Source organism: Oculina patagonica, chromosome 6 (assembly GCF_052425735.1).
Source record: "Oculina patagonica isolate OP01 chromosome 6, crgOcupat, whole genome shotgun sequence".
NCBI lineage: Eukaryota > Metazoa > Cnidaria > Anthozoa > Scleractinia > Oculinidae > Oculina > Oculina patagonica.
In genome coordinates, this window is record NC_135763.1 from 31,411,402 (window position 1) to 31,433,356 (window position 21,955).

At 39.5% G+C, this 21,955-nt stretch overlaps 3 protein-coding genes across 3 annotated transcripts in view; 1 reads left to right on the forward strand and 2 right to left on the reverse strand.

Moving 5' to 3' along the window:
* LOC144658090 (serine/threonine-protein kinase mTOR-like) overlaps positions 1–8,847 on the forward strand; it is a 59,441-nt gene extending 50,594 nt beyond the window's left edge. The window contains exons 53-64 of the mRNA XM_078518412.1: positions 237–372; positions 1,026–1,173; positions 1,700–1,822; positions 2,346–2,428; positions 4,415–4,487; positions 4,613–4,687; positions 5,277–5,412; positions 6,451–6,510; positions 6,817–6,891; positions 7,179–7,259; positions 8,045–8,150; positions 8,230–8,847. Coding sequence (XP_078374538.1) covers positions 237–372; positions 1,026–1,173; positions 1,700–1,822; positions 2,346–2,428; positions 4,415–4,487; positions 4,613–4,687; positions 5,277–5,412; positions 6,451–6,510; positions 6,817–6,891; positions 7,179–7,259; positions 8,045–8,150; positions 8,230–8,245 — 1,112 coding nt within the window. The 3' untranslated portion in view covers positions 8,246–8,847. The remainder of the gene's footprint in view (positions 1–236; positions 373–1,025; positions 1,174–1,699; positions 1,823–2,345; positions 2,429–4,414; positions 4,488–4,612; positions 4,688–5,276; positions 5,413–6,450; positions 6,511–6,816; positions 6,892–7,178; positions 7,260–8,044; positions 8,151–8,229) is intronic.
* A 373-nt stretch (positions 8,848–9,220) lies between these two features.
* Positions 9,221–18,874, reverse strand: LOC144658279 (uncharacterized). The gene is made up of 4 exons (XM_078518686.1): positions 18,757–18,874; positions 15,837–16,087; positions 15,644–15,758; positions 9,221–10,924 (listed from the first exon to the last, which is right to left on the reverse strand). Exons 1-4 carry the CDS (start codon positions 18,845–18,847, stop codon positions 10,458–10,460), a joined length of 924 nt encoding a protein of 307 aa, XP_078374812.1. The 5' UTR covers positions 18,848–18,874; the 3' UTR covers positions 9,221–10,457.
* Positions 18,875–21,454: 2,580 nt separating this feature from the next.
* Positions 21,455–21,955, reverse strand: part of LOC144658280 (uncharacterized) — a 39,225-nt gene continuing 38,724 nt past the window's right edge. The window contains exon 5 of the mRNA XM_078518687.1: positions 21,455–21,503. The gene's annotated coding sequence lies outside the window, so the exon portion shown is untranslated. The remainder of the gene's footprint in view (positions 21,504–21,955) is intronic.

Consider the following 21,955-nt stretch of genomic DNA (forward strand, 5'->3'; position numbering starts at 1 on the left):
ACAAAATGAAGCGTAAAATACCTGCCTTAAGTGTGATCCAGTCAGATATCGGATTTAACAGACATGTAAACATCTTGGAGTGCAGAAAAGATACATGAAAGTACATATTTCCGTTAAGGAAAACAAAAGCTTAGCCAGGAGGAACAAGTTTTGTTGTGTATTTTGTGTATCTTTAAAATCATACGTTTTCCAGATCTTAGAACTCCGAGTTTATGCGTTCTTTTACTGTATTACAGGAAGCAACGGTTCAGAGTTCATGTTCCTGCTAAAAGGTCATGAAGATCTGCGACAGGACGAGCGAGTTATGCAGCTGTTCGGCTTAGTGAACACGCTGTTAGCGGGCGATCAAGAAACTTCCAAGAGACATCTCGGGTAAGAACCATGCATATGTTCATCTCTCGACCCGAAACCCGAGACTTGATTCCTCGAAACTTTCGGGTTTTGAGACGCGAGGATCGAGACGCGAGGAACTTGCTTTCGTGTGGACTTACCTTTGAGCGGTACTGTGAAACGAACTTAAATCACGCATTCAGTGCAAAAAGAAACTCGATGCATTGTTTAAACTATGGTAAAACTGCGCAGTGAGCGACCTGCGGATGCGAAGCAACTTAGCTGTCTACAGTCTAACGCACTACATCGTTCGGACGTGAGACACCGCTGAAGCTATAATGTAAACTTAATATGTGGTTATTAAAAGAATGTGAAGGGAAATGATTGGAATTAAAGATACTGTTCCTTCTTGGATGATAAACAAAAGAAAATTGTCACACATTGCATCCAAAGGACTTCCAATTTCTACAGCAGACTGACATTTCCGAGTGAATTCGAAATCCGAAGAGAACACAAATGAATCGGCAATGAGCTTAAACAATAGCGTGAATTTATAAATACCTAACGACCCACGAAACGTGCGTACACAATTATATCCACGTGAAGTTACAAGTCATGTTACATTGTCTAACTTGCGTTCAGCTGTCTGGTTTATTTAACGCACTGTTCTAGTGATCAATTTTCTTTGTTTTCAGAATTCAACGTTACGCAGTTATCCCACTGTCAACAAACTCAGGTCTGATTGGTTGGGTTCCTCACTGTGACACACTCCACGCTCTTATCCGCGACTACAGGGAAAAGAAAAAGATTCTACTTAACATCGAACATCGCATCATGCTTAGAGTAAGTTTGTCTTATAAGAGAATTAATGCTGTCTTCTTTGACTCTGAACCTCAATTGTAGAAAGCAAAATGAAATATTCGTTTAGTGGTGAAATCTTAGCACGCAACAGCCTCCGTCGGTAGCCACGACAGGGGGAAGGAATGAACATCAGGCACAAATGAAAGGCGCAAGTCAAGCCAAGGCATAACTGAAACAAAAAATTTAAAGTTCGGACCTAGCAAAAGAGGTTGTAATTTGGGTGCTGCAAAGATCCGCCTTACCCTGATTTTGGTTAGCCCGACAGAAGTTTAGAAAACTGGACAGAGACGGATTTCAAAGGGTAGCGAAATTCGATTTAATTTTTCAATACGCACCTTCCTTTTACGAGCGCCTCAAACCTAAAAAACTTGATAAACTTGTTCAGTGTTTGTATACGAAGGAAATCATCAAATTCAAAGCCTCGATAGTACTTGACCTTACCCTGAATCTAGTCATTAAACACGCCCTTGTGTCTTAATGTTTGTCTTGTTATCTTCTGACCAATCAGATGGCACCAGATTACGACCATTTGACTCTAATGCAGAAAGTAGAGGTGTTTGAGCATGCGCTGTCCAACACTAATGGCGATGACCTGGCTAAACTGCTATGGCTCAAGAGTCCTAGCTCGGAGGTAAATAAATGTGAAATACTGGTATGTTCCGTGGTTAATATGGAGCAAGGATGATGCAGTGGTGAGAGCGCTCGCCTTCCACCTATGTGGCCTGGGTTCGATTCTCGGACCCGGCGTCATATGTGGGTTTAGTTTGTTGTTTGTTCTCATCCTTGCTCTGAGGGTTTTTCTCCAGGTTCTCAGGTTTTCCTCCCTCCTGAAAAACCAACATTTCTAATTTTTCCCATTCGAACTGGATAGAGGAACCGCATGAAAACCAGCTTTAGTTGATGTGGCTTCCTCTCTAAATATAGTAAAACTTAAATATCGAAATTGATAACATGAAACGTCAAAGGGCAATTCACGGGCAGATGAATTGAAATTGAAGGCGATAGTGCAGTCTTACCACACTGTTAATACCGTACTTACTCGGATAAGGCAATCCCCCGATTAATCGTCATTCTTTGGTCAAAATATTTGAAATAATCGCCTAGGTTTTAACGCAAACCGTGTTGAACTAACGCTCTTTTACCTTCGTTTGAAGGTTTGGTTTGATCGTCGAACTAACTACACTCGATCTCTTGCTGTCATGTCCATGGTGGGATATGTACTGGGACTGGGAGACAGGTGAGAAATATTGTGTTGTCATGCGCATGTAGTCGCTGTTATTCCTTATTACACTACACTGTATGTGGGGGGAGGGGGGGGAGGGGGGGGGGCGGTGGCCTATTGGGTAGTGCGGTGCACTCCAGATTGAGCAGTCCGGGTTTGATCGCTTGCCGGGACACTGTGTTGTGTTCTTGGGCAAGACACTTTACTCTCACAGTGCCTTTCTCCGCCCAGGTGTATAAATGGGTACCGGCGCAATTACTGCCGTGGGGGAGGGGGGGGGGGAAGACCCTGCGATGGACAAGCATTTCATCCAGTGGTTGGGGGAGGTGGATTAGAAATACTTCTAGTCGCTTCGGGGTAGACTCCGGGCTGATGGGCCACTAGGCTCGTATGCAGACTATACCTTTACACAACATTATATACAGCATGTATCTAACAACGTAAGTTGAACTGAAATGTCGTAAGTACAATAATTTTTTCACACTTTATTGGTAAATATTAACCAAGCTTCACACAACAAAATAGACTACTATAAATATCATATAACGAGTTAAATGTTAAATAGTACAGTGAAAAGTAGTATTAAAATCCTTGCACATAGAAATAACGTTTCGGGCTTGGCCTCACATTTGTAGCAATAATATAAATATATTCACAATACTTTGCTTTACCTCGATGTAAGAACCTGTGATATTTTTCTTTGTCTTAGAGCTATTGTTTTCCTGCTCTATATTGTTTTTGAGGCTCTTTGTTCTCTTGCATTGGTCGTTCTTTGTTTTACGTCACTGGTGAATTTCACAGGTTCTTACACCGAGGATGAGCCCAATTTTGTTAATTATTTGTTGCATGTGGACAGAGAACGTCAAGTTACAGAATGCAATTAAAAAGCGTACTTTTTACAATAACACAAAAACCTCACTTTTTTGCAACAATGTTTTTATAAACAAAATGGTTCACATTTGGGCAACGTCCACGCCTATCTGTTTTTTGTTGAAACATGTTTCCTTTTCTAAATAATCTACGTCGTCCACACGTAGTCTTTTCGAATCGTTTTCGCCCGTCCACACGGTAACGCTTGAGCATGCGTATTACTAGTAAAATGAGCCCGCAAGACACCAAGTGGCGCCATTTTCTTTCTTGAAAATTGCAAAGAAATAGTTTAAAGATGTCGCAATCACCGGGTAGGTCTAAGGGTAAGCAAGGCTGGCCCGTTTGTTTGAACAGATGGTGAAATGGAGCTGCTTCATAAAGTTTAAGTCGCTAAGTCGCTAAGACCTCCAAAAATGTCGATTGGAAATCATTCCCGACAAAGTGCTCCGATTTTTCTGACGTCATCGTTTTCGAAAAGCCGAGTCCTGTTTTTCGCCGTTCACCCGAAAACGGCGTTTCAAACCGATTTCCACTATAGAGAGCGTTTTCGGTCACCGTTTCCACCGGATACGCTTACGGAAGGCCAATCCGCAAAGAAAAAGTTGAGTTTTCAAACGAAAACGGATACGTGTGGACGGGGCCTTACACTCATTAATAAGTGCAATTAATGCTGTTTGAACCCACTACAGCAGCGAGAATTTTCAAATAAATCCAAACTATTAAACTTAGATTACATGAAGCGTTCACAAACGCACACTTATCCCTGTTTACATCTTACTAGTTACTGTTTAAATCTTTATAGGTTGCATTGAACACAGTAACTTCTTTGCTTCCGTGTATTTCATACTCGCAATGTCTAGGTAGTTAGGTTTATTAAAATAATCAAATGAATTGCTCAATTATTTAATTCTAATCTATGGTATGTTTAATATTTTAAATGAAATGGTTACCAACTGTACAATGAATGTTTACAAAGTATTTTAAGTATATCATGAGCTATTTGTTTGCTACGTTTTCATAATACAGTATTAGAGTAAATATTCTGGAGAACGAGAAAGCCGTGAAAACGTTCGAGTCCTCCCAAACTTCTTGTTTTCTTTGTGCTCAATGATATCCGTTTCTTTTTGTTAGGCATCCATCTAACTTGATGCTGAATCGTTTAAGTGGAAAAATCCTTCACATTGATTTTGGGGACTGCTTTGAGGTATGCATCACTGAGTGTCACTTATATTTTATACAATTGTATATTGTCAATTTAAATTGGTTTCAACGTAATCGGCTTCATAATCATGAAAATACAATCAATTTTTTGTTCCTGTTTTCTTGTAGGTCGCCATGACTAGAGAGAAGTTTCCAGAGAAAATTCCTTTTAGACTTACAAGAATGTTGACCAATGCAATGGAGGTATGACTACTGACCCTAGACCGAACCTTTCATCACGATATGTTTGGGTGCTGGTGAGAAAAACGAACATGACAGCTACGCCATGTAAAAACTGAATGGGTCTTCAAGGAACAGTGTCACAGTTTTAAGCCAAAGTTAGACAAAAAATGGCCACTAAATTGAGCGAAATGTAAAAACAAGGAACATGTCAATAATTTAAATAAGGAACGGATAGACAAAAATTAAAGAAAATTTAAACAGGTTGCGATATGCCAATGGTTGATGACAAACCGTAAGGCTGAACAGCTTCCAAAATTATTCTCGTTTGTTTGTAACTTTTAAGTAAAACGCTTGGGAGACACATTTGTTTGTAATGGAGATCTGGCTTTCTCATTTATTTCGCTGAAATCAAATTTTATAGCGAGTATCTGTCTTTTTTTGGCAGAAATTTATAAGATAGAGTCACTTTAACAATGGCACAGTCCTTTAATAATTAAATTAGTTTGATTATTGCATACTCCGAAAAATCACGAAAGTGGAAGATTTGTTTTGAATTTGATATTCCTGGCGCCATATGTGCAGACAATGTTTTTCTGTTTTCCTTGTTCAGGTGACTGGCATAGATGGAAATTACCGAATGACCTGTGAGAGCGTAATGCGAGTTTTACGGGCTCACAAGGACAGCGTGATGGCTGTGCTTGAAGCATTTGTCTATGATCCTTTGCTTAACTGGAGACTTATGGACTGTAAGTAACATCTCAAAAAAAGGCACTCTGCAGTTTTCCTTAAAAATATCTGATTTTAGACAAACGCATCTGTTTAACACACGTTGTTGGGTAATGCGAATTAAGTTGCAAATCACGAGCTGAGTAAGCAAGCGTAGCCTGCGTAGCAGGCGCCGTTAGTTTCTAGCGCGCGTATGGGAGAAACGCGAAAGGCGCGCTTCTCGCGATCGCGCACTTTTTAAACGCGCTAAAAACTACACAGACGCCTGCTACACAGACTAAAGCAAGTGAAGCTATAGAGAGTGTCGTGACTTGAACGAGCAGACGGAAAGAAGGCGTGTGCTAAACTAGTGACGGATGAGAAGGCGTGACCTGAGGAGAAAAACGACGCAAAGCGTGTAACCCGAGTAGTAGTTAAACTGTATACTCCAGATCAGAATTATCTTGCACGGCATAAAGCTATAATGGCAATTAACGGTTTATTTTGTTAAAGCAAATTTGTCTTTTTGAGACTTGTTTGCGTGGATTATTACAGTCGAAGCTCTCTTAACGGACACTCTCGTAAGCGGACAGCTCTACTTACTGCTATCTTGTTTGAAACCCCGTTTTAACTCCCACACAAACTCTGTCAGTATTATATTCTCGTTAGCGGCCGCGGACACTTGATAAGATTACGACTTAGACTTTTTCTTTGTTTTTAAGCTCCCGTCAGCGGACACCCCAAATAAAATCCTATAAAAACCTCTGTATTTTGTTTTTATCAACCAACTTCGCATCGCCGTTCTTCACAGTGATTTTACAGTAATTTCAGTGCCATATTTTAGTGTTTGTTTTGTCATCATCCACGTCCGTCCGGTCAGTCCGGCTGGGTAAGCTCCCGTAAGCGGCCATCTATCGCCTACACCTCTAGTGGACGCTTCTCCAGTTACGGACCCTATTTTCGCGTGCCGAGGGTGTCCGCTTACGCGGCATAGATCGACGACATCGTGCGTTTATCAAGTGAGAATTACGAGATCGGGCTAAGACAGAAACTCACCTCTTTATATTTTCTTTTCACAGCTACCCCCAAGGTCAAGCGCTCCAAAGGCAGATCAGATACAATCTCTGAGGGAGGGGAGGGTAAGTTATTCAGTGCTAAACTGTCTTTTATTGTGACGATAGTTCCCGTCCGAATACATCACCATATTCTAGCGCAAGTTGTTATAACTTGCTGTAAAGTGCAACAGTTTAATGAATATTATATAAGTGCAAGATATTATAAAAGTATAGTGTCATGAGGAGCGCTCGCAAGTTATCCATGTCTGTCTGTCTGTCTCTGGCTGACTGGTTAGTTGTCTATCATTTTTTTTTGTTATTGTTTGATTGGTTGTTAATTTGTTCGTCTTTGTTTGACTGTCTGTCTATTAATTTGTTGATTTTTACCAGATCTTTTGGAAGGTGTCGATGTGAATCCTGAAAGACCAACAAAGAAACATTCGACAGAACACATGCCATCTTACGGTAAGAACATTTCACATAATTTATTGCGTCCTTATCGTGAAATCGTCTGGTCTTTAAATAGCACGCCAGCTCTTCAGAGCTGAAGTGCACAACGATACGATCCATTTTGGAACAAGCGCTTTACAAAATGTTTTTGTCCATATTATTGTTACTATTTTTAGTCCTGGTCACTTAAAAACTATAGTATTTTTTCTCGGTTTTGGTTTTGCCAAATTTCAGTAATGTAGGCTTCTCAAAGTATGGATGGTAATGTCCATTCAACTGTTGATATTTTTCTTTCTCTGCAGAAGACGAAAATGGCCCCAAACCTGAGGCGCTCAACAAGAAAGCCGTCGCCATTGTAAACCGCGTCAGAGATAAATTAACTGGTATGCTACCTCCTCTTGTCATTGACTCCATATAATCTTGAATCTTTACATTCTTAGAGTAAAGTAAACAAGATGAATGTACCCGATAGTACTCGATCTACCGACCGTCCACAAAGTTAACTTGGGATGAGTTTTTCTTAAAAGCGCTGCACACAACACAAAAAAGAGATAAGAAAACGCGTTGTAATTCTCCCGGGGGGGGGGGGGGGTACTCCCATATGTGGCATAGGATGTGCCGCCCGATAGGGTATGATTTGAGGCCGATCATAGGGTTGCTCCTGATGTGTCCCGGGGATCCAGATAGGACCAATCATTAGCAAAAAACGCCCAGCAAAAAGGACAACTGATTCTGTTAGGAAGTAGCGAAAAGATTGTCTGCGTGCGCGGAGCCGGCGCCACGGAACGCCTCCCCCGAATAGGGTGTCATTCGGTTTGGGCCTAAGGGTATCAATTACGCTCATCCTTATGGGTCATGGTTTTGAACCTGGCGGCACACCCCATCCGATTTATGGGAGTACCCCCCCCCCCCCCCAGGGGTAATTCTATGGATATTGAATACCGCACAAGATTGAAGCGAATTAAAAAAAAGAAAAACAATTTTATACTAGTCGTGTCAAAGGAAATCAGATTTTGAAGCGGCGCCAAGCTATTCTACAATTTTCACTGACTCGGTGTACTCTGGCCTCGCCTGTGAGTGCAGTTAATTTACGGCAACACTTGAAGCAACATGTTATGTTAGAAATCATTTCAATTGAACAGAACATTAATATCTGTATATTTTATAGGTCGCGACTTTACCAGTCATAACAATCTTGAAGTAACAACACAAGTGGATCTGTTGATCAAACAAGCCACCTCGCATGAGAATCTCTGCCAGTGTTACATAGGATGGTAAGACTGTTATATATGTTACCTTTAATTCAACCTCTAGAGCTACATTTCTCATTTTATACTTCATGTATGTTCACAGGTGTCCATTCTGGTAAACCATATGCACAGGACCGTTTGTGTACTTGCAAGGCGATCTTAATGGCATGGATTCAATGGTCGATCGACATTTTGTCCTCGAAAACTATGCAATGTTTCGTGGCGTTGGCACTTGCAGCTAAAGCTGGAGGTCTTGAAGACGAAATCAGTCAAACTCAAATATTGCAGGACTAGCATTACAGCTGAATTTATGGAGAATTCTTTCACCATCAGTATCGCCAGTATCGTCCCATCGCAACATAAAATATTTGATTTTTTTTCTGAGCGCTTTCGACGGTGTAAAGCTGCAGGAGTGGCTTAACCCAATTCAACATTTGAATCATGCAGTGGTCGTGATGAAATCGAAGTAAGCCAAGTTATATCGTTCAGTTACCAGCGTTAAGGTCCGAAATTTGCAAGCGATAAAATTTCATGGTTGATAGCAAATCCTGGTAATCAGCATAACAATGGAAACAACAAATGAGCTATAGCGAACAGACAACAGATTTCTCTGTAATGACATAATATAAATTCTTTTTTTCCTATATAAAACAAAATTTCCTGTATAAAACAAAAACTGATTCTTGTCGCAAAGTTTTATTAAAAAAATGTTTAATATTCAGTTTATTTACGATAAATCGGCCCGCGTATGGAACAGGTTTTACGCCAAAGACCCCCCACTCCCCCCTCCTCCCCACTCCCCACCCCCAACCAAAAGTCGCAGGAAGTAGCGATTCGAAAATGTCTTATACAATGATGTTACTCCGGAACTTTACTTGATGAAAATTTGGTAAGACGAACGTCTGTCAAAGTCCTAATTTTAGCGTGCTATATATTCGACCCTTTGCAACATGTTACTCTGTAGTTTGTAAATCTAATGAGTTACCTACAACCTAACAGCAGTATCGTCGATGCCGTTTTCGTCATTGTTTTCTAGTACTGTTAAAAGTTTTGTAACTGGAAACGCGTTACTTGAATCAAATGTACAATCAAGAAACACTCAGAAAATTGATATGTATTTCACCAACTTTATCCCCTGACCCTCTCAGAAAAGGCACAGGGCTAGAAACAATGTTAGACTGAAATGGCATAACAAGTTTAGTGTTTACCTGCCTAGGCATCAAAAGAAAATTAATGGTAGCAGACGGTAAAATATTAAGAGCCAAAAGATTTTTAAGATGGAATCCGCCAGGACTTCGTGTATTAATTGGACAAAATTATGTACTAAATTTATTTTCATGTTATCGCAAACTTCTGTGTTACTGGTTCAAATATCTTATCAAAAGAAATCATTTCTAACAACACCAAGCATCGAAAACAAATTTCGAATTAAACGACGATTTTACAAAATAGCTGCACGTAAGATTTTGCCTATAGTTTTCTATGGTTCTTTTGAACTTTGAAATTCTTTTTCTCGGGCTCTGATAAGGAATTGGTGGTGTTATCACGGATAATTACATCTTAAGCTGTTAAAAAGAATAGAAAATATCGCAATAGGATTTAAACTATTCTTGTAAGTGTGTCGGCCGACGCGTCAGTGATGTGTCGGCCGCCGCGTAGGTAATGTGTCGGCCGACGCGTCGGTGATGTGGGGTTTGTGGGGGGGTGTCGGCCGACGCGTTGTTTGGATCGGAGTCCTTACCTTTACCGTTATTTCCATCACCAGAATAGTGCAACAAGATAAAACGTCAGAAAAGGTACAGTTGGAAGCGCTGAAGTGATCCGCTTAAAATTAACTAAAATCATAGCAACAGGTCGCAAAACTGTTCTTTGCGATTAGCTTAAGCGAAGTTAAGTTTTATGATTACTTTACAAATAATTAAAATATAAAGGAGATTTAACTCTTTCTGAAGATTCGCCCTCGCGAACGTCGCTTCAATTTGTCGCATTGCGTTACAGGGTTTAATAATTTGATAATTAAAATTCAAAAAGGAATCTTACTTTCGAGCGGAACGCTGAAGTCATTTCAGCTGCAGATTACAGCCTCTATTAAGTAGAAGGCTACCAGGAACCGTAGAATGAGAAGAGCACACAAGTAAGCCCTTTCATTCTTGGACCCACCGTCCCTCCACTGGAAAACCGCCAGTTAATGATGATGATGATGATGATGATGATGATGATGATGATAATGATGATGATGATGATGATGATGATGATGATGATGATGATGTTGATGATGGACGATGCTGGTGAATTTATTAATAACGTTTTGGTACTTCGTGTATGCACTTGTCAAGCATACCACGCATAGACATCAGCGCAGGTCTGCCCGCCGTTATTGTCCTCTGAGCAATCTGTCAAGTCTTGTCCATACCAAATTTGGAACTCCTGGTCAACAGACACTGACAGCAGAGTGGGAAGTTTGTCGAAAACAAGTTCTGGGGCGTTGACACCAATCCCAGCAATCTTATATAAATAATATTGGTTATCACAACCAGCAAGATTTTTTTTGTAATCGGCAAGCAACAGAGCAGTCTTGTTAGGGTACGTTATGACGGTATCTAGCCTCTTGTCTTCAAGACTGGGGTTGTCACAGCCCCAATAAGATGATGGGTAATCTGGATGGCAGCTTAAGGAACCACTCCTGTGAACAAGTTTGAACGTGCAGACTAGGCCACTTTCTTTGATGTTAAAAGTCCCGTATGTGTCATCTCGAGCTCCAAAGCAAACGGGAGCATCGTTGATCTGTTTCCAATTATCTGAAATAAATACCAGTAATCTTTGTCGTTAAGGCTGTTTTACACGGGACAACGGTTTTTCGCGCAAATATGTTGGCAACACGTTGCGAGTTTTTTACTTGAGTTCAAAAACTCGCAGCGTGTTGCCTAGTGATTTGCATCATTTTAGAATTTTTATGTGTATTTTTCGCGCAACATTGTTAAGTAGTGTAGACATACAAATATATACATACATTTTATTTTACGTCCCCACGGGGCTTTTCAGTAAAATATTTAAATAAAAATAATAATAAATAAATAAGATAAAGAGAAGGAAGTGAATGAATACATAAATAGGTAAATAATAAATACAGTAAGGGGTCCAGTTCTCGGCCGGGTCCAGTTCTCGGCCACTTTGTGTTCAACGCTTTTTTTCACGCCCCAGTTGAATTAAAACAAAACGTTATTTCAATCAAACAATAAACTGATTCCTGTGCTCTAAGGGCCTGTTTATATGGAGTAGAGTTGTCCCTGGTAGAAGAGTTATCCTCTCCCCCGCGCTATCTTTTACCGAGCGTTTATATGAGAAAGTTGTCCCCGTTGTCCGAGCCAAAACTTGGCCCTGTTAGTTCAAAAGACTGGCGAGAGTTATTTTGAAATACAGTCGACTCTCTCTAAGACGGACACCTTCGGAACCGGCCGCAACTGTCCGTCTTAGAGAGGTGTCCGTCTTGTAGAGAGTCGAAGAAACATGACACCAGTAATTTTGAGATAAATAAAGCTAAACCTATGAATAATGAATACACGTCTGTTTTGAGTCTGTTTAAAGTCGCTTTCTTTAACAAAACCTACAAACTGGAACATCAATAATATCAGAAAATTGACTCGTTTTTTCATTACAATCGATAATACACTGCTTCACGTAAGCAGAGAAGCTTCATTGTGTTTGGTTAGTAAGCTTGGTATAGGCGTATCCTTAGGGCACTGACTAATTTTGCTCTAGCTATTCGAAGTTTGGAAGTATTTCACTAATAAAACATGATAAAAAAAACACTTCTTAAGTGTCCGTTGATGATTTCAAAGTGTCCGTTGTCCGTCTTAGAGAGGTGTCCGTCTTATAAGGAGTTTGGTTACTGAAAAACGGCAGGGACCATCACCAGGTGTCCGTCTTATGGAGGTGTCCGTCTTATAGAGGTGTCCGTTAAGAGAGAGTTGACTGTAGCTATTATGGCGGCCTTTTTTAATCAGGAACGCTGAAACATCGATGAAGACCATTTTGGACAAATTTACCGCCGACTTCAATGTTGTTTTGGCCGATTGCAGCATTTGCGCATGTTCCGTATGTGTCAACTTGTCCCTGGTAGGCGAGGCAAAAATAACCAAACTGTTTATATGAAAAAAAAATTGGCTCGCTCCCCAGGGTCACGCTACCTTCAAAGCGAGTGACCCCCGAGTGAAAAGCTCTCTCGCCCGGGCGAGAGAGCTTTTCATACGTTTCTTTATAAATAGCTGCGAACTGTTTATATGAGAAATTGCAAAGTTGGCTCGGGGAACAGGGTGACCCTGGGTGGAGGGTCACTCGCTTTGAAGGTAGGGTGACCCTTGGGAGCGAGCCAACTTTTTTCCATATAAACAGTTTGATTATTTTTGCCTCGACTTCCAGGGACAAGTTGACACATACGGAGCATGCGCAAACGCTAAAATCAGCAAAAACAAAATTGCAGATAAATTGAAATCGAAGTCGGTGGAAAATTAGTCCAAAATATGTTTTTGGTCGACGATTCAGCGTTCCTGATCTTAGAAAAAGCAGCCATAATAGATGTTTCAAAACAACTCTCGCCAGTCTTTTGAACCGAGAGGGCCAAGTTTTGGCTCGGTCAACAGGGACAACTTTCTCATATAAACGCTCGTTAAAAGATGGCTCGGGGGAGAGGGTAACCCTCGAGCTCCTACCAGAATTTATATTCAGCATATAAACAGGCCCTAAGTATCTGGAGTTTGATCCTGCAACTCGCTATAGAAAGCACATACGTTGAGTTTACGCGGGGGTAGGTGAATTTGTTTTCCCGGAATCTTGTTTGTTTACGTCTCCTTAAAATTCATGGATGAAGTTAAATTCGTATTTTATCCGAGAACCCCTACCAAACGAGCTAATTTTTGGTATGTAAAGCTTAGAATAATTCAGCTTTCCGCTTAAGTTTAATTTTCGTTGAACCATTGTATATTTTGGTTTTAATTTACTTCGAAATTATTGTTTCGTGCGGCTTTTACGTATTTGCCAGTTCTCGGCCACCCTGCTCGTTATCATAGCTTAGCGCTTTTTGTTTTTAATATAATTTCATCTGCTGCAGCAAGAATGAAAGAAAGAAATGTTTTAAAAATAAAGTTCAATGAAATATCTTAGTTTTGAGCTGACTTTTGTCTTGTCTATAATTTCTACAACACCCCACTCTTTGAAGTCCTTTTTTAATGCAAAATAAACCATCTAAATTCATTGGTCACTACAACGAAATTCTGCGGTTTTTCTAGAACCTGCACATAGGCATAGGCGATATTCAACAATTCTTGCAAAATTTCATATCATGAACAACACAGAGCATTCCCATAACGTAACACATTTTTCGCCTCCCGAATCCTAAGGTGGCCCAAACCTATTTATTTACGTGATGGTTGCATTTTTGCAATCGCGCTTTTTGTCGGGAAAGATTTCACCGATTTCTTCGAATTTTTGCGTCCTGAATGAAAAATGTTGGAATTTTCGAAAAAGGGCATTCGTTTTTCAGTTGTAATAAAACCTTTTGAGATTTGAACATATTTTTAAAATCTAGTTTTAACCAAAAATGTCCTTAAATTTAAAACCCGACGACAGATTTCTCCTAAACTTTAGCAAATAAGCCTCAGAGCTCTCAAGTGTTGTATCAGGAAGTTGGATGACAATCCTGACCATGCAACGCGCTGCACAAAATGCTGGTAAAATTTTATCTGAAAATGCTAATGCATTCATGTCAACTTACGCACAAATATCGGGACAGTGCAGCCGGACTACCTGTCATTTGCAAGGATAATGATCCCCAAAACCTTATCAAAAAGAAAGTGAGGAATCAGAAACCTACAGCAAACACAAGCATCGCAACAAGAAGCACAATTTTATGACGCTTGCAAGGTAAAATCAGATAATTTATATTCAGCTCCCCTATCTTGTATTCGTTCCTTTATTTTTGAAAAAAATCTTAGCATGGCAAAAAAGAACATCTACGAAAAACCCTTACCAGTTTTCATCACAGTGGGTTCCTATTCTGGGGAGAAATAAAGCTGCCAAGTTCAGTACTTCTAACTATCGATATCCGCTTTTCTACTGCATCGAGAACCTTTGTGCTCAATAATATATTCATGATAGTGGCTTTGTTTTCGAATTCCTCACGGGCAGTTTGCCACTTGGACATAGCGAGTGTTCAAATATGAAAATGGTCTTCTTATTTAAATGATGTTTTAATGTTTCCCGAGACTTGTTATCCCCAAGTGACAAACTGGCCGTAAGGAATGCGAAAACAAAGTCAGCTATCTTGAATATATTATCAGGCACAGGGTTTTCATTGCAGTCGAAAAGCGGATGGTGGGAAGTACTCAACTTGGCGTTTTTATTTCTCCTCAGAATAGGAACCTACTGTGACAAAAACTGGTAAGGTGTTTTCTTAGATGTTCATTTTTGCTATGCTGAGATGTTTTCGAAAATAAATGAACGAATACGTGATAGGTGAGATGAATATAAAATATTAAATTTTACCTTGCACGCGTCATAAAATTGTGCTTCTTGTTGCACTGTCTGTATTTGCTGTAGGTTTCTGATTACTCACTTTCTTTTTGATAAGGTTTTGAGGATCATTATCCTTGCAGATGACCGATAGTTTGGCTTCACTGTTCCGCTATTTGTGCGTCAGTTGACATGATTAGCATAGCATTTTTTAGATAAAATTTTACCAGCATTTTGTGCAGCGAATTGCATGGTCAGGATTGTCATCAAACTTCCTGATACAACATTTGAGAGCTCTGAGGCTTATTTGCTAAAGTTTAGAAGAAATTTGTCGTCGGGTTTTAAATCTAAGGACATTTTTGGTAAAAACCAGATTTTGAAAGTATGTTCAAATCTCAAAAGTTTTTATTCCGACTGAAAATCGAATGCCATTTTCCGTAAATTTGAGCATTTTTTATTCAGGACGCAAAAATTCGAAAAAATCGGTGAAATATTTCCTGCCAAAAAGCGCGATTCAAAAATGAAACCATCGCGTAATTAAATAGGTTTGGGCCACCTTAAAGAGATTGACAATTACTAATCTGGTCTTTTTTTTATAAATCAACTTGACTCGGCATAATGATTATGTAAACAAGTAACGCCAAAAGTATCAAAACTTTCAAACCCAAGCAAGTTTTTTTGTTTGTCGCTATTCCCAATCGCTGAGTGATAAAGGAATCGGTCTGTGTTTTAGCAAGTAAGAGAAGATAATGCAAGGGAGGTGAGTTGACGGGAGGGAGGGAAATGAACCAAAATCGTTTATTTAGCAGAAGAAGAAATACAAGATTGGGAACGAAGTTAATTCAACCTTCAAATAAGCGGAACACTTCAGCGCTTCAACTGTACCTTTTTTGACATTTTATCTCGTTGCACTATTCTGAAGATGGAAGTAACTATGCTTAACAGCAATAGAGTTGGTGTCTATGTAAAAGAGTTTCAGTTTAGGAGATAACACGGTTTCACATATTTACCTTTCTCGCATTGTCTTCCCGTATATCCAGCCCGACACACACATAAGTATCTCTCGTCTGTGAATTCATTCAAGCATGTTGCGTTGTGAAGGCATGGGTTACTGGAACACGCGTTCTGATGGAAAAGGAAATAAAAAAAAATTTCTTGATGTTGTACTCTCTTTAAAGCATGCAAAAGTAAGTTACATCTCACCTCTGTGCCTCTGTAGACGAAGCCTTCTCGTGGTTTGAGATCTTCAGGATGTTTTGTGCTGTCAGAATCACTCAGTTCACACACCATTCTGTCCTTGATGGGTGGGCCAAGGTTGAATGAGACGCAATGGTTCTCAAATAAGCACAGATGTTTACAAGATGCGTATATTCCTATGGAAAGGTTTTTCACAACGTGACCTTCAAGTGCAAAGCCTTGGACTGGGGTGCCATACTTAAGGTGGCGGCATAAATCTGTAATTACAGAAGAAAAACAACTTAAACGTATATTTCTCTTGATTCTTTTTTGTCGAGCGACTTGCACGTAAAGAACAGCTTTCTTCTTTTACGCATTTAGTGAACAAGTAATTCACTTACTACCGTTTGCATTGATGCCCGACTTCAAAAATCAAAACGCCCGCGGAAACATTTCCAAGATTTCCGTCAATCAAAGTTTGAAATGACGTTTCGCACGAGCGATCATTTATGACGGTTTACTTACATACTTATCCTCACTGGGCGCATGAGGACTCTTGAGGCCGGCCATAAGATTGCGCCATCCATCCCGGTCTGCCACCGATGGGACAGCAGCCCCACAGGAATGCCATCCCAACCGGTTTCTTTCTTTCTCTACGGTTTTCCTCCACGTTTCTCTCGACCGACCTCGCTTCCGCTTACCTTCAGATGCCCACGTAAGCTCAGTAGTCGAGATGTTTCCTGGACTTGTCCGCAATACGTGTCCTATCCATTGCTATCTTTTCACTCGTATGAGAACTGATACCGGCATACTCCCTGTTGCTTCGTATAGCTCTTCGTTGCTCAGATGGTTGGGCCAGAATCTCTTCAGCACTTCCCTGTCAGGCAGGTGCGATGAGACACATCCGGTTTGTTGAGATCAGTCGTTGTCAATCTCCACATTTCGGCTCCATACAGTAGCATGGACAGCACATTTGAGTTCAGGATACGTAGCTGTTCTTCTGGCTCAATCTGCCCGACCTCCAGATGTTCTGAAGTCTGGTGAATGCAATTCTGGCTATAGTGCTAGACGCCTCTTATTGTCTGCTTCTGTGACGTCGCGAAGTTTGTCAAGTACTGAACCTAGGTACACAAAGGATTCCACGTCTTCCACCTCCTCTCCTTCTATCCTAATGAAGTCTGTGCATCTGTGGTTCATTCTAAGTGTCTTTCTTTTGCACGGGTTGATCTTGAGCCCAACAACGCCGGCGGTAGCTAATACTCTATCAGTCTTCTCCTGAATATCGGCAAATCTGCTTGATATCAGAACAACATAATCAGCATAGTCCAGGTCTTCTAAAACTGATGTAAGCTTCCATCTCAAGCCGCGTTTTCTGTTGTTTGTATGCCGCATTACCCAGTTTATGACCAGAACAAAGATGAAGCCAGGCATCACACATCCTTGCCGCACGCCGCTCTTCACTTCAAACCAGCTAGAATACCTTCCGCCTTCTGTGACACAGCTTGAGCTCTGCCTTGAAAGTCCTGATATAGATGTCAGGGATGCCATACTGCCCCATAATGTTCCAAAGTCGCTCTCTGATTATGCAGTCAAAAGCTCTCGAAAAGTCAACGAAGTTAATGTACACCGGTGCGCGATATGTTTTTAAATAAAAAACGGCTCGCTGAACATAAAAGTTTTGTACCTTTTATTTTTATGATGTTTATTCCGACGGTTTAGCGAGAGAAAGACTATTTGGCAAGTTAGCTACAAAAGGATTTAATCTGCGCCTGTTAAAAAAAAAAAACTGAAACAGTTTAAGAATTTTTACCGCGGAATAAAATTTAGTTATCGCTAGTTCCCTTTCGTGATTTTCGTGATTGCTCGCGCGAAATTGATTGACGGAAATCTTGGAAACGTATATCCGCGGGTGTTTTGATTTGTGACGTCGCGTGTCAATACAAACGGTGGTAATCGTGATGTTTTTATTTGCACGGTGAAGAAAACCCAATGATGTAGTCCACAGCTATTTATTTAATCCCATCTGGGGCTCGGGTTTGTTCTGGGTTTTTCCTATGGTTTATTCTTGTTTATGTATTTTCTTATTTCTTATTTAGTAACAATGCATCTGCATCTAAATATAGTAGTCATTACAGAGGAAAGCCTTATTATTTTGTCAGTAATGTGTTCTAAGATAGCTGCTGAAAATGCAACATCACAATAAGTTCCAAATTAAACAGGACTGGTCCCCTGACGTGCTCTCAATAATTGTATTTCTGCTCTGTATGCAAGTAATATAACATTCGTGCAAAGACAGGTGTAAAAGACATACAGTTATAAATAAATCTCAGATTGTATTATTTTGTATTTTTATAATAAAGAAAGTAACTAGTACGTAAGTCATTTCGGTCTCCAAATTAAATTATTTCCCTGCATAAAGTATGCTAACCAAGGTATTATTCCGAGACCAAGAAAAAGTGAAATGGGTTTTCTAAAGATGGATAATGTTTTGTTTTGTCTTGTGATATGTTGTTTTGGTTAGAGTGGTTCTCTTAGCTTCTTAGCAATGAAGCATTTTATGATAAACTCTAATTTCATAAGTTCGCTTGAAATTTCTGCGAATTAGCCCTTCCCTGTCCTTAAAATCTACCGGGCTGTGTACATGGGATCTATGCAGTCACTGTTTAAAGCACAGTTTGCAGATTGCTTTTGTGAGGTTAGGGCTTTTGCGAATATATGCAGGATTTTCCAACATCGATCTCAGATGTATGTGAGAAGTCTCAATGCTAATATATCTTGGAAAAGAATTAACTTTACTTTCTTTGGCGGGAAACCGTGTTTCTTTTTGCCGCCATTATTTCTGTCCAAAGTTAGTTTTGAAACAAATCAGCAGCTTCATGTTGACAATTTCACCATAAGCTCTTAACTACATTAATGGCATAAAACATGCACTATATCGTTTACAAACCTTGGTTCGCTAGCGTTATACTGTGTAGCCAGACTTCACAAAGAATAACCACGAACGGAAAAATTATATCTGAGAAAGGCCAGGCGTTCATACTTGGGAACTGGAAAGACTAAGAAATTACTTCTTTAACCTTAGTAAAAAAAGTCACCTTGACTTTGTAGGTTATGTGGCGAGAATGAACTGGCATAAAATATTAAAAGCCTTGCTGGTGATTGTTTGACATAAGAAGCTTTCAGCGTTTTAAGGAATCAATTATTCAATGTCTAAATCCATTGGCTATTCGCTTTTTACTAGTCGTCACAAAATTTTCGGCCGCGCATTAGTTGAGTCTTATGATCAATCAATCTCGTCCCCAGAGACCGCGATCCTTCTGGTCTGCTCCAAGGATCGGGACCTCTGGGCTATTCTGAAAGCCCGCCACAAAGGCGTCTGAATCTGTTTGGCTGTTGAAAACCTGTTCGTTTTATGCACGCAGCGCACACGCGGTGCACGCGGACGATCAAACCGGAACCAGGATTCCTGGTTCCGATTTTGGATTCGTACAGAGACGTGGAGTTTCCCGACCGCTGGTCAAGGGGAACGCAGGCTCTGGGAACGAGATTGATGATCAATGACAGATGAAAATGACGTCACCTGTATCGCAAGGAAGGCATTTTTCGGAGATCTTAAAAAAAAATTTTTTTTTTTATATTGTATTTATATTTTTTCTTCTTTTTTTTTTTTTTTTTTTTTTTTTTTTTTTTTTTTTTTTTTTTTTTTTTTTTTTTTTTTTTTTCTAAAAAAAAAAAATTATAAAAAAAAAAAAAAATATTTTTTTTGTTTTTTTTTCCCCCACCCCCCCCCCCCCCCCCCCCCTCGGGCTGTGGAAACAATGTAAGTCTCAAACGGCATCACAAGTTTGGTGTCTAAGTGCTTAGGAATCAAAAGGTACTAAATGGTAGCAGAAACCCTATTATTCACGTAAACACTTTTAAAACATGATAGTGTGTCGTGTAACTTGACATCAGTGGTACTTATAGCAGAAAGTCAATATCCGCAAACCAAATTTCGCTTTACCTTTATACGGTTTAATTTAATGATTCTTTTTATTTTAATAACTTTAATAACTACAAAATAACAATGAAATGAGATAAAATATAGTAAAAGATAAATACTACAAATATAAATAGATACATGAATGTTGGCACTAACGTATACTAGCAAATCTAAGAAAAAATAATAAGAGGTACAAAAGGCGTGGTTGCACTTAAGGGCGAAAAAAGTAATAAGTCAATGACAGGTTTGAGAGAAACGGATGCCATTTCTTATTAAAATTATTACCATTTTTTTTTTTTTTTTTTTTTTTTTGTGGAGGCGCGGTCGCCTAATGGTTAGCGCGCTCGACTCTGAGTCGAACGGCCCAGGTTCCAAGCCTGGCCTGGGCGCTGCGTTGTGTTCTTGGGAAAGACACTTTACTTTATCCTCACAGTGCCTCTCTCCACCCAGATGTATAAATGGGTACCGGTGAATTTACTGCTGGGGGTAACTCTGCGATGGACTAGCATCCCATCCAGTGGGGAGAAGCAATACTCCTAGTTGCTTAACGTAAAAAACTGTAATGTAAACAACTAAAATAATAAAAAAAATAAATATAATAAGAAAATAATTAAAAATATAACACAAACAGGGTGTAAATATTATTAAAATTTTTTTTTTATTTTTTTTTTTTTTTGTTTTTTTTTTTTTCTTATTTATATTTTTTTTTTAATTTTTTCTTCCCCCTTTCTAAAAATTTTTTTTTTTTATTTTTAATAAAATTTTTAAATTTTTTTTATTTTTTTTTTTTTTTTTTTTTTATAATAAATAAAAAAAAAAAATAATAAAATAATATTTTAAGAGGAGGCCTCCAATCACCTAGGGGGTGATTTTCAGGAGGGTCCTCTGAGAAAATAAAAGTTAAACCTTAAAATACATTAAAATCTAAAATACAATAAAAAGACAAAACCTATGTGGTATGCTTACTAAGATTAAAAACTAGGACAAGGATTAAAATACTACTAACTAAGGTTAAAATGGGAAATAAAAAAGTATTGAAATCTAAAAGGATAGAAGAAGCTCTTCTATTAAACTACATTTATAAATGAAATATCCTTTGCTAACAACAGTGCTAAGCTTAACATCAGTTGACATTTGAAAGTTCAGGATAATTCAATGATTACGAGCCGAAGATAATAATCCTTTACAAAGGCAGCAACTGTTTTGCTGTGAACCGTAATGACTTCCTTTGCCAGAATAGTGTAACGGATTAAGAAGTCCAAAAAAGTTATAGTTTCGAAAGGCTGCAGCGTTCCACCCCAAAAAGAACTGAAGTCATTGCAACTGGTCGTGGAACAGTTCTTTTTTTGCAATTTGGCTGAAGCAAAGAACGTCTCACTACTGCTTTAAAAACAACTAAAATACAGAAGAGATAAAGACTAGCCTTTCTGAGCGTTACTATTAGAATCGAGTGGATTTATTGAAAATAAATCATGCTTTTCAAACGGAACGCTGTAGCCGTTTCAGGTGCCGATAACGGCCTTCATTAAATATATAAAAGTTACCAGGAACCGGAGTAGGAATAGGGCGCACAAGTTGCTCCATTAACTCCTGGATTCCCCACCCACCCCCTAAATTAAACGACAGTCCTAAGTCCTTCGTTTACTCGTGCGCTATTTCGATTCCGGCTCTGTTTCCCAATTGAAATGAAAGCGTTAAAATTTTGGCACGTGCTTCGTGTATGAAATTGTCAGGCGTACCACGCATAGACATCAGCGCAGGTCATCCCGGCGTTGTTGTGCTCGGGGCAGTCTGTCAAGTCTTGTCCATTCCAAATGTGAAACTCTTGTCCAACAGACACTGACAGCAGGGTGGAAAGTTTGTTGTACACAAGTTCTGGGGAGTTGACACCAATCCCAGCAATCTTATATGAATAATATCTGCCTCTACAGCCAACAATATCTCTTAAGTAATCATTTGTTCATCTTTTGACTCGAGACCCGAGACTTGATTCTCAGTCGAAATTTTCAAGTCTTGAGACACGCGGATCGTGACGCGAGGGACTTACTTTTGAGCGAACTGTGTAACGAACTTTAATCTCGCGTTTTCGTGCAAAAAAAGAAAAAAATACTCGTTGCATTGTTTAAACTATTGTAAAAGTGCACAGTGAGCGAGCTGCGAATGC